Consider the following 16,758-nt stretch of genomic DNA (forward strand, 5'->3'; position numbering starts at 1 on the left):
AGGAATGGAAGACCCAGAGTTACCTCTGCTGCAGAGGATAAGTTCAAGCCTCAGAAATTGCAGCCCAAATAAATGCTTCACAGAGTTCAAGTAACAGACACGTCAACATCAACTGTTCAGAGGAGACCGTGTGAATCAGGCCTTCATGGTCGAATGTCTGCAAAGAAACCACTACTAAAGGACACCATTAAGAAGAAGAGACCTGCTTGGGCCAAGAAACACGAGCAATGGACAGTAGACCGGTGGAAATTTGTCCTTTGGTCTGGAGTCCAAATTGGAGATTTTTGGTTCTAACCACAGTGTCTTTGTGAGACGCGGTGTGGGTGAACGGATGATCTCCGCATGTGTAGTTCCCACTGTAAAGCATCGAGGAGGTGGTGTTATGGTGTGGGGGTGCTTTGCTGGTGACACTGTCTGTGATTTATTTAGAATTTAAGGCACACTTAACGAGCATGGCTACCACAGCATTCTGCAGCGATACGCCATCGCATCTGGTTTGGGCTTAGTGAGACTATCATTTGTTTTTCAACAGGACAATGACCCAACACACCTCCAGGCTGTGTAAGGGCTATTTTACCAAGAAGGAGAGTGATGGAGTGCTGCATCAGATGACCTGTCCTCCACAATCCCGACCTCAACCCAATTGAGATGGTTTGGGATGAGTTGGACCGCAGAGTGAAGGAAAAGCAGCCAACAAGTGCTCAGCATATGTGGGAAGTCCTTCAAGACTGTTGGAAAAGCATTCCAGGTGAAGCTGGTTGAGAGAATGCCAAGAGTCTGCAAAGCCGTCATCAAGGCAAAGGGTGGCTATTTGAAGAATGTCAACTATAAAATATTTTTCGATTTGTTTAACACTTTTTTGCTTACTACATGATTCCATATGTGTTATTTCATAGTTTTGTGGGCTTCACTATTATTCTACAATGTAGAAAATAGTAAAAATAAAGAAAAACCCTTGAATGAGTAGATGTGTCCAAACTTTTTGGCTAAGGTGTATGTAAACTTCTGACTTCAACTGTGTGTGTATATATATATATATATATATATATATATATATATATATATTTCTCTGACTAACAATCTATGCACCATTTTGAGGAATTACGTACAGTATTGTTCCATCGCCATGGCCATATATTACACCATGGGGCTAGGAAGGAACATGGCTAGTTGCTTTGGTTGTCCCCTTCTTCTCACTAGGGTTGGGGTGGAATTCAGGGGTTTGTGGGGGATGTAGGTCTGACAGAGGGGTGAGTAGAGGCACTGGCTGCATGTGGCATCGTAAAGACATTAATCACTGTGGCGAAAAGGGTGTCGTGACAGGGCCCAGACCGGCTGCCTTCCATCCATATTGGCCGTTTCTTATGGTAATGCCAGGATGGGGCCCTCTGCAACCAGGTTTATTTGTCCCATTCACCTCTGCACAGAAGGCACTTGACATTTCTATTGCTCAGTTCTTTATTATAGGTGAAGCCCCCCCCCTTCAACCGACCCACCCTAAACACAAATACCCCCGCCGCGGCTTGCACACTCGCGGCTCGACAAATCGCTAAATGGTCAATGACTTTTAAATAGCAGGCAATAGAGTGAGCATGAATAGCAAATAAGCTAATTCGACACCGTCATTCCCTCATTCGAGTCCATTGCCTGGAAAACGGCTCTCATTAGAAGGACAGAGGCAATCTTCCAGATGATTGAGGGCTGTTATTATGAGACTCAAACAATTAATGTCACATTACTTTACATGCATTATTCCCCTCATTAAGCACTTTACGTAGGCACAGAATGGCACTTTTAAAAGCCATATATATACACAAGTGCAGGGGGAGAGGGTGAGAGACAAAGGGAGAGAGAGACTCCAAGGCCACCCAGGTGCTTCTGGCACATTCGAGAAACTTAGTGACTTTCATTATAAGAAATCCGATGAAAAACAAATATGCACATTGCGAAAGGGATTATTAACATAACTAGAAAAGTATATTTCCTGAAGAGAATGTGGTGTGCATGCTAGCTTGTGAAGGATTGATTGATTGTTAGGATAGCCTGAACATATGAAAGTTGGTTTGGTGTCTCTAGCTTGAACGGGTCAAGAGTTACTGTTGGTGGGTTATTTAATGAAAATGTATTATACTGAACAAAAATATAAACGCAACATGTAAAGTGTTGGTCCCATGTTTCATGAGCTGAAATAAAAAATCCCAGAAATGTTCCATAAGAACAAAACGCTTATCTAAAATGTTGTGCACACATTTGTTCACATCCCTGTTAGTGAGTATTTCTCCTTTGCCAAGATAATCCATCCACCTGACAGGTGTGTCATATCAAGAAGCTGATTAAACAGCATGATCATTACACAGGTGCACCTTGTGCTGGGGACAATAAAATGCCCCTCTAAAATGTGCAGTTTTGTCACACAACACAATGCCACAGATGTCTCAAGTTTTGAGGGGGCGTGCAATTGGTGAGGGAGCCTGGCTCCCCAGTGGGCCAATAACTTCCCAGGCCCACCCATGGCTGCACCCCTGCCCAGTCATGTGAAATCCATAGATTAGGGCCTAATGAATTTATTTAAATTTACTGACTTCCTTATATGAACTGTAACTCAGTAAAATCGTTGATATTCTTGCATGTTGCGTTTATATTAAGTATAGTTATAGTTGATAAAAGTTTTTAAGAACTTTAAGTTAGGAGTTGGTGTCTCTAGCTTGAACGGTTCAAGAGTTACTGTTGGTGGGTTAATTTATGCAAATGTATTTCAGACTCCTTGACTTTTTCCACATTTTGTTATGTTACACCCTTATTCTAAAATGGACAACATAATTTTTTCGCCTTATCTATCTACACACAATACCCCATAATGACAAAGCAAAAACAGTTTTTTATTAATTTTTGCAAATTTATTAAAAATAAAAAACAGAAATACCTTATTTACATAAGTATTCAGACCCTTTGCTATGACACTCGAAATTGAGCTCAGGTGCATCCTGTTTCCATTGATCATCCTTGAGATGTTTCTACAACTTGATTGGAGTCCACCTGTGGTAAATTCAATTAATTGGACATGATTGGAAAGGCACACACCTGTCTATGTAAGGTCCCACAGTTGACAGTGCATGTTAGACCAAAAACCAAGCCATAAGGTCGAAGGAATTGTCCGTAGCGCTCCGAGGCACAGATCTGGGGAAGGGTACCAAAAAATGCAGCATTGAATGTCCCCAAGAACACAGTGGCTTCCATCATTCTTAAATGGAAGAAGTTTGGAACCACCAAGATTCTTCCTAGAGCTGGCCGCCCAGCCAAACTGAGCAATCGGGGGAGAAGGGCCTTGGTCAGGGAGGTGAACAAGAACCCGATTGCCACTCTGACAGAGCTCCAGAGTTCCTCTGTGGAGATGAAGAACCTTCCAGAAAGACAGCCATCTCTGCAGCACTACACGAATTAGGCGTTTATGGTAGAGTGGCCAGATGGGAGCCACTCCTCAGTAAAAGGCACATGACAACCCGCTTGGAGTTTGCCAAAAGGCACCTAAAAGACTCTCAGACCATGAGAAACAAGATTCTCTGGTCTGATGAAACCAAGATTGAACTCTTTGGCCTGAAGGCTAAGCGTCACATTGAGAGGAAACCTGGCACCATGCCTACGGTGAAGCATGGTGGTGGCAGCATCATGCTGTGGGGATGTTTTTCAGCGGCAGGGACTGGGAGACTAGTCAGGATCGAGGGAAAGATTAATGGAGCAAAGTAAAGTGAGATCCTTGATGAAAACCTGTTCCAGAGCGCTCAGAAGGTTCACTTCTCAACAGGACAATGACCCTAAGCACACAGCCAAGACAACGCAGGAGTGGCTTCGGGACAAGTCTCTGAATGTCCTTGAGTGGCCCAGCCAGAGCCCGGACTTGAACCCAATTGAACATCTCTGAAGAGACCTGACAATCGCTGTGCAGCGACACTCCCCATCCAACCTGACAGAGCTTGAGAGGATCTGCAGAGAAGAATGGGAGAATCTCCCCAAATACAGGTGTGCCAAGCTTGTAGCGTCATACCCAAGAACACTTGAGGCTGTAATCTCTGCTAAAGGTGCTTCAACAAAGTACTGAGTAAAGGGTCTGACTACTTATTTAAATTTCCGTTATAAAAATCAGTTTTTGCTTTGTCATTATGGGGTATTGTGTGTAGATTGATGAGGGGAAAAAACAATTTCATCCATTTTAGAATAAGGCTGTAACGTAACAAAATGTGGAAAAAGTCAAGGGGTCTGAATACTTTCAGAATGCACTGTACACTTGTGTTTGTAGCTCTGAGGTTCTACGCTGCTTTGCGCGTAGAACTGAGTCGCCTTACCTTTGCCGATCACCAGACCACACTTGTCTGCAGGTATCGTGTAGGTGACCTCCTGCAGCCCCCCTGGTGAGCCCATGCCCCAGTGGCCTCGTCCCCTTCCTCTTGGTCCTCCAGAGCTCCCAAAGTCATCACGCTCCTGCTCCAATTAAACATAAGATAATGACGTTATTATCCCCATGGGGAAATTTTGTTTGTGGCATACATTAAAACAAATCATCAAGCATAGACAAATGGACAAATCAAGATAATTACAGACAATAAATACAATGAGAATAGAGTGCAGTGATACATAATGATACAACATTAAATTAAAACATTTAAATACAGCAAAGAGTAGACACTCACCAGCTAGTACAGATAGTATACTCTGTGTGCTTAACCCAAGCATGGAGCGGCATTTATTGACAATGTCCTACTGATATGACATTACAAAGCAAATATTCAAATAAATGTGATACAATATCTTATAAACCCTGATATCGTCTGCGCCTACAAAGTCAACCAAAGGAATGACATACACTACCAGTCGAAAGTTTGGACACACCTACTCATTCAAGGGTTTTTCTTTATTTTTACATTGTAGAATAATAGACATCAAAACTATGAAATAACACATATGGAATCATGTAGTAACCAAAAAAGTGTTAAACAAATCAAAATATATTATATATTTGAGATTCTTCAAAGTAGCCACCCTTTGCCTTGATGACAGCTTTGCACACTCTTGGCATTCTCCCAACCAGCTTCATGAGGGATGCTTTTCCAAGTCTTGAAGGAGTTCCCACATATGCTGACCACTTGCTGGCTGCTTTTCCTTCACTGTGCTGTCCAACTCATCCCAAACCATCTCAATTGGGTTGATTTCGTGTGATTGTGGAGTCCAGGTCATCTGATACATCACTCCATCACTCTCCTTGGTCAAATAGCCCTTATACAGCCTGGAGGTGTGTTTTGGGTCATTGTCCTGCTGAAAAAAAAATGATAGTCCCACTAAGCGCAAACCAGATGGGATGGCGTATCGCTGCAGAATGCTGTGGTAGCCATGCTGGTTAAGTGTGCCTTGAATTCTAAATAAATCCCAGACAGTGTCACCAGCAAAGGACCCCCACACCATCACACCTCCTCCTCCATTACCACTATTAAAGGATACTGAAGAGACTTGCTTGGGCCAAGAAACACGAGCAATGGACATTAGACCAGTGGAAATTTGTCCTTTGGTCTGGAGTCCAAATTTGAGATTTTTGGTTCCAACCGCCGTGTCTTTGTGAGACGCGGTGTGGGTGAACGGATGATCGCCGCATGAGTATTTCCCACCGTAAAGCATGGAGCAGGTGTTATGGTGTGTGGGCAATCAATCAATCAGATTCCAAAATCTACACCATGGCCAAGACCAAAGAGCTCTCCAAGGATGTCAGGGACAAGATTGTAGACCTACAAAAGGCTGGAATAGGCTACAAGACCATCGCCAAGCAGCTTGGTGAGAAGGTGACAACAGTTGGTGCAATTATTCGTAAATGGAAGAAACACAAAAGAACTGTCAATCTCCCTCGGCCTGGGGCTCCATGCAAGATCTCACCTCGTAGAGTTGCAATGATCGTGAGAACGGTGAGGTTCTCAGTGAGTCTTTGTCAGTGGGCAAACGTACAAAATCAGCAGGGGATCAAATACTTTTTCCCCCTCAATGTACATATTACCTCAATTACCTCGACTAGACGGTGCCCCCACACATTGACTCTGTACCGGTACCCCCCTGTATATATCCTCCCTACTGTTATTTTATTTTACTGCTGCTCTTTAGTTATTTGCTTTTATTTTTTACTTATCTATTTTTTACTTAACACTTAAACAAATGTTTTTTGATGAAACTGCATTGTTGGTTAAGGGCTTGTAAGTAAGCATTTCACTGTAATGTCTACACCTGTTGTATTCGGCACATGTGACAAATAACATTTGATTTGATTTGGTTTAACACTTTTTTGGTTACTACATGATTCCATATCTGTTATTTCACAGTTTTGATGTCTTCACTATTATTCTACAATGTAGAAAATAGTAAAAATAAAGAAAAACCATAGAATGAGTAGGTGTGTCCAAACTTTTGACTGGTACTGTATCTGTAAACTGTCTTTTACTAGGAGTTGCAGTTTTTATTTGCAGATCTAAGCAATACACGCCGGGAGACTCCAGCGCCATAGGCCGAGTCCCAAATGGCATCCTATTCCCTACATAGTGCACTATGTGGGAAATAGGGTGCCATTGGGACGCAACCATTGGTCAAGAGGCAGCTTGGTGGGAAATAAATTGACTGGGAAATAAGTATCACAAGTGGTACGTGTGCTTGCTTGGCACATGAGGTTTGTGTTCTGTACCGAGTGTGTGTGTTTGCTAGCTGTGATGCGTTTGTGTGTGCACGCTACTTGTGTGGAATGTGTGTGTTCTGTGCAGTGTGTGTGTGTTCCTTGCTCTGAGTGTTTACTTGGGAGGTATTCGTTATTTCTGTCTCTGTGTGTGTGTTTGTGTACCTGGGCTGTTTGGATGAGCTCGTTGATGAGATGGACAGCGTGCTGACATCTGTCTGGTTGTCCCATCACTTGGGCGATGCGCTCTGGGCTGATGCCATCATCTGGTGGTGGGAGGAGGGAGCAGGGTCAGGGAAGGCAAGTCAACACTAAGCTAACAGTGGTGACTGACAGCAGATACAGCCATACACCAACACACAGAAGCACATATGTGACCCATTCCAGGAAACTAGGCTTATGTCGCGGGTCACTACTTCACAGGAGAGCCGTTTTAAATGCGCTTTTTGACAGAAATGCCTTCTCGAACATGTGAACTTTCATGTTCCTTAATAACAAACTTGTATTCCATCTGGAAATACAAATAAAATTGTTAAATTACGAGCTTAGTTGGTTTAGCCAAAGAAAAAGACAGCAACCTTCCCGCTAGCCATGACTGGCTTAGATAATGAGTAGGCTGGACATGCTGAGAGATGAGTTTGGATTGGTCTGCCATATAGCAGGCTTCTGTCTATTTGAGCTGGTCAGTATGTTTAGGTAATCCTGTCTAACATGTTTTTTTTTTTTTATGTATCGTGTATTAAAACTGCATAAGTGTTGCTCTCCACTTTCTGGAGGACCAAGTTTTGAAATCAGTAGAATTCGAGTATGATAGCTAAAGAGATGGAGAAAACACGTCTCCGGATTACATCTTCAAACTAAGGGCAACCATGGCATCCGACAGGAGACGCGTCCATCCATGAATGATGTATACGGGTAAGATAGTCTAGCTAGCTACATTTTCAGATATTACACGTTTCTAATTTTGACAGAAAGAGCCATTTGCTTGGCAAGCTACAGCCTAATGTTAGCTAGCTAACATTGAACCTGGTTGGTTAGCTACCTGCAGATTCATGCAAGGTAGTAACGTCATGAGTTGTGATTATGATTCATTGTTTACCTAGCTAGCTAGCTAACGTTAGCTGGCTGGCTCGCTAGCTAACGTTACGTGTATGACCTTATTATTCGTATCTCAGAGCCATTTGCAGTCACCAACGCTCTGGATAACATAACAGCCTTACCAGCTCTGCTTGGGCGAGTAATGTTCAGTGAGCAAGTTAGCTTGAGTGCTTGACTACTGTTGTTAGTACAGAACGCTAGGATCAACCCATAAAGACATGGGTGGGGCTAAAGCTTAAGAGGGTGTGAACAATGCTGAATGGGTGTACACAAAGAAGGGCTCTCCAGTAGTAGTACCAAAAGATTCAAAGGCCATTTTCTCAAAGGTGAGTTTACAAGTTTATCAACTTTCAAAGAAAATGTACTTTCCCATTGTTACTCAAACGTAGTGTATGATATACCATTTTGTAGCTCTGAGTCTCTACTTTTATCCAATGTAAAAAACTGAATTTCAAATTCTGCTACATCAGACCGATTTGAGCCAGTCGGTCACATACAGTTGAAGTCAGAAGTTTGCATACACTTAGGTTGGAGTCATTAAAACTTGTTTTTCAACCACTACACAAATGTATTGTTAACAAACTATAGTTTTAGCAAGTCGGTTAGGACATCTACTTTGTGCATGACACAAGTAATTTTTCCAACCATTTTTTACAGACAGATTATTTCACTTATAATTCACTGTATCACAATTCCAGAGGGTCAGAAGTTTACATACACTAAGTTGACTGTGGCTTTAAACAGCTTGGAAAATTCCAGAAAATTATGTCATTGCTTTAGAAGCTTCTGATAGGCTAATGGACATCATTTGAGTCAATTGGAGGTGTACCTGTGGATGTATTTCAAGGCATACCTTCAAACTCTGTGCCTCTTTGCTTGACATCATGGGAAAATCAAAAGAAATCAGCCAAGACCTAAGAAAAAGAATTGTAGACATCCACAAGTCTGGTTCATCATTGGGAGCAGATCAATCTCAGAACAACAGCAAAGGACCTTGTGAAGAGGCTGGAGGAAACAGGTACAAAACTACCTATATCCACAGTAAAACAAGTCCTACATCGACATAACCTGAAAGGCCGCTCAGCAAGGAAGAAGCCACTGCTACAAAACCGCCATAAAAAAGCCAGACCACGGTGTGCAACTGCACATGGGGACAAAGATAGTACTTTTTGGAGAAATGTCCTCTGGTCTGATGAAACAAAAATAGAACTGTTTGGCCATTATGACCATCGTTATGTTTGGAGGAAAAAGGGTAAGTCTTGCAAGCTGAAGAACACCATCCCAACTGTGAAGCACGGGGGTGGCTGCATCATGCTGTGGGGGTGCTTTGCTGCAGGAGGGACTGGTGCACTTCACAAAATAGATGGCATCACGAGGAAGGAAAATTATGTGGATATATTGAAGCAACATCTCAAGACATCAGTCAGGAAGTTAAAGCTTGGTCGCAAATGAGTCTTCGAAATGGACAATGACCCCATGCATACTTCCAAAGTTGTGGCAAAATGGCTTAAGGACAACAAAGTCAAGGTATTGGAGTGGCCATCACCTCAATCCTATAGAAAACTTGTGGGCAGAACTGAAAAAGGAGGCCTACAAACCTGACTCAGTTACACCAGCTCTGTCAGGAGGAATGGGCCAAAATTCACCCAACTTATTGTGGGAAGCTTGTGGAAGGCTACCCGAAACGTTTGACCCAAGTTAAACAATTTGAAGGCAATGCTACCAAATACTAATTGAGTGTATGTAAACTTCTGACCCACTGGGAATGTAATGAAAGAAATAAAAGCTGAAAGAAATAATTCTCTATACTATTATTCTGACATTTCACATTCTTCAAATAAAGTGGTGATCATAACTGACCTAAGACAGGGAATTCTTACTAGTATTAAATGTCAGGAATTGTGAAAAACTGAGTTTAAATGTATTTGGCTAAGGCGTATGTAAACTTCCGACTTCAACTGTATATACTTATGGTACGATAAGAGACAGGGCATATTGCATTCCCCCAATATAATTCCCACTCTACAGAGAAAAGAAACCCTCGTCCATATGACACATCTGACATTCGTTAAAAGAAACACACACACCTGGTTTGAATTGGATCCTCACTCCGGAATCACCCTGGATCTTCTTGATCATCTCGCCACTCCTGCCGATGACGATCCCCACTGCAAACCTGGGCACAGCCACCTGAAGGGAGGGATTGGCCTGAAGCATGTGAGCTCAAACATTAAGGGTGTGTTCAAAATGGGTTGTGACATTCACTGGACGTCCTGTACATTGTATTCTTACATCCAAAGTACTTCCACCCAATCTTGACGCAAAGTCGTTGCGGCCACTGTGGAAGTCTCCCTGGTCTTTGTCGCGGATGATCTCGATCACCAACTCCCGCGCTTGCTGTGAAGGGGAGAAGAAAAAGGGATTCACATGACGGTACATCCCAGAGTGACTGAGATGCCATAACGGGACCTATGAAGAGTAACCACCTAATGCGTTTTTCAATGTGCAAAATGATCTGTATCACTAATCAGAAAGTCTAAATAATCGTCAACAGAAAGACCCACTGGAATGTAGGATTTCTGCAAATAATTATTGTTGAAGGTGTGTGTGTCTGTGTGCACTGTGGCTGTCGACCGAAGCCACACTCTTCACTCACCTGGACCTTGTAGGGATCCCCAGTGATTCTCAGGGGTTTGTCCACCCCAGTAGGCATGGGGCCGTCCTGGATCATCATCATCTTCACTCCTATTCTCTCCTAAGAAACATCACACACGCACACACACAGTGAATTAATGTGAATGTGTTGTGCAAGTCGTTTTTCTCTCAGTTAGCTGAACGCATCGCTTAGTTCATAGAATTGTGGTTACACGCGTAACCATCCTGGGACAAACAGAGCCGTTTCAGTGTGGAATCTTGAAATTGTCTCTAGCTTTTGAACATTTGGAGCGATTATCTATTATGACCCCATTCCTGAAAGCTTAAGACTTTCACGTCCATGTCTTCCATTTCCCTCTATGACACTCACAAGCCGCGCAGGGCTCGTTAGAAGGGAGTGTCACAAATCCGCACAGAATGACTGGGGAAAATCTATTGATTCTCCAAAGAACATCACATCATACACAAACATTGTTTGATCCCTGATGTTTTCCTAAACTTTCCAATAACGTTCTGATGCATTTTAATCATTTCAAAGCATACTTCCTTCAGACAGAAATGTAGCATTACCTGATTTGATATAGCTTTGTGTTATTTATCACTTTTAATGAGATAATGCCACAAAGCCCAGCTTCAAAACAAACATCAAATCATTTTTACACATTTATTTCTGATACCCAAAGTATCCTAACATAGAAAATTGAATAGCTTGATGGTCCATGTTAATACTACAGTGGGGAAAAAAAGTATTTAGTCAGCCACCAATTGTGCAAGTTCTCCCACTTAAAAAGAGGAGGCCTTCATCATAGGTACACATCAACTATGACAGACAAAATGAGAAGAAAAAAATCCAGAAAATCACATTGTAGGATTTTTAATGAATTTATTTGCAAATTATGGTGGAAAATAAGTATTTGGTCAATAACAAAAGTTTCTCAATACTTTGTTATATACCCTTTGTTGGCAATGACACAGGTCAAACGTTTTCTGTAAGTCTTCACAAGGTTTTCACACACTGTTGCTGGTATTTTGGCCCATTCCTCCATGCAGATCTCCTCTAGAGCAGTGATGTTTTGGGGCTGTCGCTGGGCAACACGGACTTTCAACTCCCTCCAAAGATTTTCTATGGGGTTGAGATCTGGAGACTGGCTAGGCCACTGCAGGACCTTGAAATGCTTCTTACGAAGCCACTCCTTCGTTGCCCGGGCGGTGTGTTTGGGATCATTGTCATGCTGAAAGACCCAGCCACGTTTCATCTTCAATGCCCTTGCTGATGAAAGGAGGTTTTCACTCAAAATCTCACGATACATGGCCCCATTCATTCTTTCCTTTACACGGATCAGTCGTCCTGGTCCCTTTGCAGAAAAACAGCCCCAAAGCATGATGTTTCCACCCCCATGCTTCACAGTAGGTATGGTGTTCTTTGGATGCAACTCAGCATTTTTTTGTCCTCCAAACATGACGAGTTGAATTTTTACCAAAAAGTTCTATTTTGGTTTCATCTGACCATATGACATTCTCCCAATCCTCTTCTGGATCATCCAAATGCACTCTAGCAAACTTCAGACGGGCCTGGACATGTACTGGCTTAAGCAGGGGGACACGTCTGGCACTGCAGGATTTGAGTCCCTGGCGGCGTAGTGTGTTACTGATGGTAGGCTTTGTTACTTTGGTCCCAGCTCTCTGCAGGTCATTCACTAGGTCTCCTGTGTGGTTCTGGGATTTTTGCTCACCGTTCTTGTGATCATTTTGACCCCACGGGGTGAGATCTTGCGTGGAGCCCCAGATCAAGGGAGATTATCAGTGGTCTTGTATGTCTTCCATTTCCTAATAATTGCTCCCACAGTTCATTTCTTCAAACCAAGCTGCTTACCTATTGCAGATTCAGTCTTCCCAGTCTGGTGCAGGTCTACAATTTTGTTTCTGGTGTCCTTTGACAGCTCTTTGGTCTTGGCCATAGTGGAGTTTGGAGTGTGACTGTTTGAGGTTGTGGACAGGTGTCTTTTATACTGATAACAAGTTCAAACAGGTGCCATTAATACAGGTAACGAGTGGAGGACAGAGGAGCCTCTTAAAGAAGAAGTTACAGGTCTGTGAGAGCCAGACATCTTGCTTGTTTGTAGGTGACCAAATACTTATTTTCCACCATAATTTGCAAATAAATTCATAAAAAATCCTACAATGTGATTTTCTGGATTTGTTTTCTGTCAATTTGTCTGTCATAGTTGACGTGTACCTATGATGAAAATTACAGGCCTCTCTCATCTTTTTAAGTGGGAGAACTTGCACAATTGGTGGCTGACTAAATACTTTTTTCCCCCACTGTATCTTAAAACAAATCTACGTGTTACTGCACCTGTACACAGCCATTCTGAAATTAGCCCACCCAATTACCTCATCTCCATATTGTTATTTATTTTGCTAATTTGCACCCCAGTATCTCTATTTGCACATCATTCCAGTGTTAATATACGAAATTGTAACTATTTTGCACTATGGCCTATTTATTGCCTTACCTCCATAACTTACTACATTTACACACACTGTATATATACTTGTGTTTCGTTTACCCCATATGTAACTCTGTGTTGTTGTTTTTATCGCACTGCTTTGCTTTATCTTGGCCAGGTCGCAGTTGTAAATGAGAAGTTGTTCTCAACTGGCTTACCTGGTTAAATAAAGGTGAAATAAAATAATAAAAAAATAATAAAAAGGGCAGTAAATATCATACAGAAAACACTTTTTTAAATATAGTTCATATGGCTAAACATCTCTTGCAGGTACAACATTTTCTATTGTAACAATAAGCTTTGCAAGTTGAAAAAGGTTAGCCTGGAGCCCTGACTGCTGCTGGTTTTAGATCTGCCTGACTGAATGAATCAAACCTCTTCTTCTTAGGGAAGCCTATATGAACCTGAGAATTATTGCTTTGAAAGCCTAAACATCATCTCAAAAAACATGTTTCCATGAAATGTCCACTTTGCATGAATTAGGCCTGCTATCCACAATGGGTAACACTGTTCCTTTTTAAAGGAGAATGTGATATCATGTATGAATCAATTTGCATTTGTAACCTCCCCAACCCACCTTCTCCGATGGGTATGGCGGCTCGCACCCAGTTAGGTAGTTTCACAAAAGTGCTTGCCTTAGAAATATTAGTAACTACGACTGACGCAGTGACGCTGTAAGTAGGGTGAGAATGGAGAAACAAATCCTGTGCTAACAAGCCTCGTGGGTTTTGTGTTAATCCATACGAGCCAGATAAGGAAAATGGTGAACATGGTACAGGGAACTGCCAAAATAATGGCTGGAGTCTTTGACCATTTTTAGGGCTTCCTCTGACACCACCTGGTATAGAGGTCCTGGATGGCAGGAAGCTTGGCCCCAGTGATGTACTGGCCATATGCACTACCCTCTGTAGTGCCTTGCGGTCGGAGGCCGAGCAGTTGCCATACCAGGCAGTGATGCAACCAGTCAGGATGCTCTCGATGGTGCAGCTGTAGAACCTTTTGAGGATCTTAGGACCCATGGCAAATATTTTCTGTCTCCTTATGGGGAATAGGTTTTGTCGTGCCCTCTTCACAACTGTCTTGGTGTGCTTGGACCATGTTAGTTTGTTTGTGGACACCAAGGAATGTGAAGCTTTCAAGCTGCTCCACTACAGCACCGTTGATGAGAATGGGGATGTGCTCGGTCCTCTTCTTTTTCCTGTAGTCCACAATCATCTCCTTTGTCTTGATCACGTTGAGGAGGAGGTTGTTGTCCTGGCACCACATGGCCAGGTCTCTGACCTCCTCCCTATAGGCTGTCTCGTCGTTGTCGGTGATCAGGCCTACCATTGTTGTGTCATCTGCAAACGTAATGATGGTGTTGGAGTCGTGCCTGGCCATGCAGTCATGAGTGAACACGGACTACAGGAGGGGACTGAGCACGCACCCCTGAGGGGCCCCCGTGTTGAGGATCAGCGTGGCGGATATGTTGTTACCTACCTTTACCCCCTGGGGGCGGCCCGTCAGGAAGTCCAGGATCCAGTTGCAGAGGGAGGTGTTTAGTCCCAGGGTCCTTAGCTTACTGATCAACTTTGAGGGCACTATGGTGTTGAACGCTGAGTTGAAGTCAATGAATAGCATTCTCATATAGGTGTTCCTTTTGTCCAGGTGTGAAAGGGCAGTGTGAGCGCAATAAAGATTGCATAATCTGTGGATCTGTTGGGGCGGTATACAAATTGGAGTGGGTCTAGGGTTTCTGGGATAATGGTGTTGATGTGAGCCATGACCAGCCTTTCAAAGCACTTCATGGCTACAGACGTGAGTGCTACGGTTCTGTAGTCATTTAGGCAGGTTACCTTAGTGTTCTTGGACACAGGGATCATGGTGGTCTGCTTGAAACATGTTGGTTTTACAGACTCAGACAGGGAGAGGTTGAATATGTCAGTGAAGACACTTGCCAGTTGGTCAGCGCATGCTCGGAGTACACGTCCTAGCAATCCGCCTGGCCCTGCGGCCTTGTGAATGTTGACCTATTTAAAGGTCTTACTCACGTCGGCTACGGAGAGCGTGATCACACAGTCGTCTTGAACAGCTGATGCTCTCATGCATGTTTCAGTGTTACTTGCCTCGAAGCAAGCATAGAAGTAATTTAGCTTGTCTGGTAGGCTCATGTCACTGGGCAGCTCGCGGCTGTGCTTCCCTTTGTAGTCTGTAATAGTTTGCAAGCCCTGCCACATCCGACGAGCGTCGGAGCTGGTGTAGTACGATTCGATCTTAGTCCTGTATTGACGCTTTGCCTGTTTGATGGTTCGTCGGAGGGCGTAGCGGGATTCCCGCTCTTTGAAAGCGGCAGCTCTACCCTTTAGCTCAGTGCGGATGTTGCCTGTAATCCATGGCTTCTGGTTGGGGTATGTACGTACAGTCACTGTGGGGACGACGTCATCGATGCACTTATTGATGAAGCCAGTGACTGATGTGGTGTACTCCTCAATGCCATCGGAAGAATCCCGTAACATATTCCAGTCTGTGCTAGCAAAACAGTCCTGTAGCTTAGCATCTGCTTCATCTGACCACTTTTTTATTGACCGAGTCACTGGTGCTTACTGCTTTAGTTTTTGCTTGTAAGCAGGATTCAGGAGGATATAATTATGGTCAGATTTGCCAAATGGATGGCGAGGGAGAGCTATGTATGCGTCTCTGCGTGTGGAGTAATGGTGGTCTAGAGTTTTTTCCCTCAGGTTGCACATTTAACATGCTAATAGAAATGAGGTAAAAAGGATTTAAGTTGCCACTAGGAGCGCCGCCTCTGGATGAGCGTTTTTCTGTTTGCTAATGGCCGTATACAGTTCATTGAGAGCACTCTTAGTGCCAGCATCGGTTTGTGGTGGTAAATAGACAGCTACGAAAAATATAGATGAAAACTCTCTTGGTAGATAGTGTGGTCTACAGCTTATCATGGGATACTCTACCTCAGGCGGGCAAAACCTTGAGACTTCCTTAGATATCATGCACCAGCTGTTGTTTACAAATATACACAGACCATCACCCCTTGTCTCTGTGAAACATAAGATATTACAGTTTTTAAAATCCTGTTGGTAGGATATACGTGCTTCTAGTTCGTCCACTTTATTATCAAGCGATTGTACATTGGCCAATAGTTTTGATGGAAAAGGCAGAATAGCCACTCGCCGTCGGCTCCTTACCAGGCACCCCGATCTCCTTCAGCAATATCTTATTTTCTTTTTACTGCGAATGACGGGGACGAGGGCCCTGTCTGGTGTCTGGAGCAAATCCCTCTCGTCAGACTCATTAAAGAAAAATTATTAGTCCAGTTCAACGTGAGTAATCGCTGTTCTGATGTCCAGAAGCTCTTTTTCGGTCATAAGAGACGGTAGCAGCAACATTATGTACAAAATAAGTTACAAACAATGCGAAAAAAATAAAAAATAGCACGGTTGGTTAAGAGTCCATAAAACAGCAGCCATCCCCTCCGGTGCCATTTCTCTCTCTCTAATAGGGTGTTGGGCCACCACGAGCCGCCAGAACAGCTTCAATGCGCCTTGGGCCACCACGAGCCGCCAGAACAGCTTCAATGCGCCTTGGGCCACCACGAGCCGCCAGAACAGCTTCAATGCGCCTTGGGCCACCACGAGCCGCCAGAACAATGCGCCTTGGGCCACCACGAGCCGCCAGAACAGCTTCAATGCGCCTTGGCATAGATTCTACAAGTGTCTGGAACTCTATTGGAGTGATGCTACACCATTCTTCCATGAGAAATTCCATAGTTTTGTTGGTAATGGAAAACGCTCTAAGGCGCTT

General features: G+C 43.4%; 1 protein-coding gene across 2 annotated transcripts in view; it reads right to left on the reverse strand.

The window, feature by feature from the left end:
- LOC311141460 (far upstream element-binding protein 3-like) overlaps nucleotides 1–16,758 on the reverse strand; it is a 67,218-nt gene that overhangs the window by 15,014 nt on the left and 35,446 nt on the right. For both annotated transcript variants that reach the window (XM_084176796.1, XM_084176797.1), the window contains exons 8-12: nucleotides 10,452–10,550; nucleotides 10,088–10,192; nucleotides 9,883–9,985; nucleotides 6,863–6,963; nucleotides 4,341–4,476 (exon numbers count right to left, since the gene is read on the reverse strand). In XM_084176796.1, the coding sequence (XP_084032922.1) occupies nucleotides 4,341–4,476; nucleotides 6,863–6,963; nucleotides 9,883–9,985; nucleotides 10,088–10,192; nucleotides 10,452–10,550 (544 nt within the window). The remainder of the gene's footprint in view (nucleotides 1–4,340; nucleotides 4,477–6,862; nucleotides 6,964–9,882; nucleotides 9,986–10,087; nucleotides 10,193–10,451; nucleotides 10,551–16,758) is intronic.

The sequence above is a fragment of the Coregonus lavaretus genome (assembly GCF_964263955.1).
Source record: "Coregonus lavaretus genome assembly, chromosome: 14".
Taxonomy (NCBI): domain Eukaryota; kingdom Metazoa; phylum Chordata; class Actinopteri; order Salmoniformes; family Salmonidae; genus Coregonus; species Coregonus lavaretus.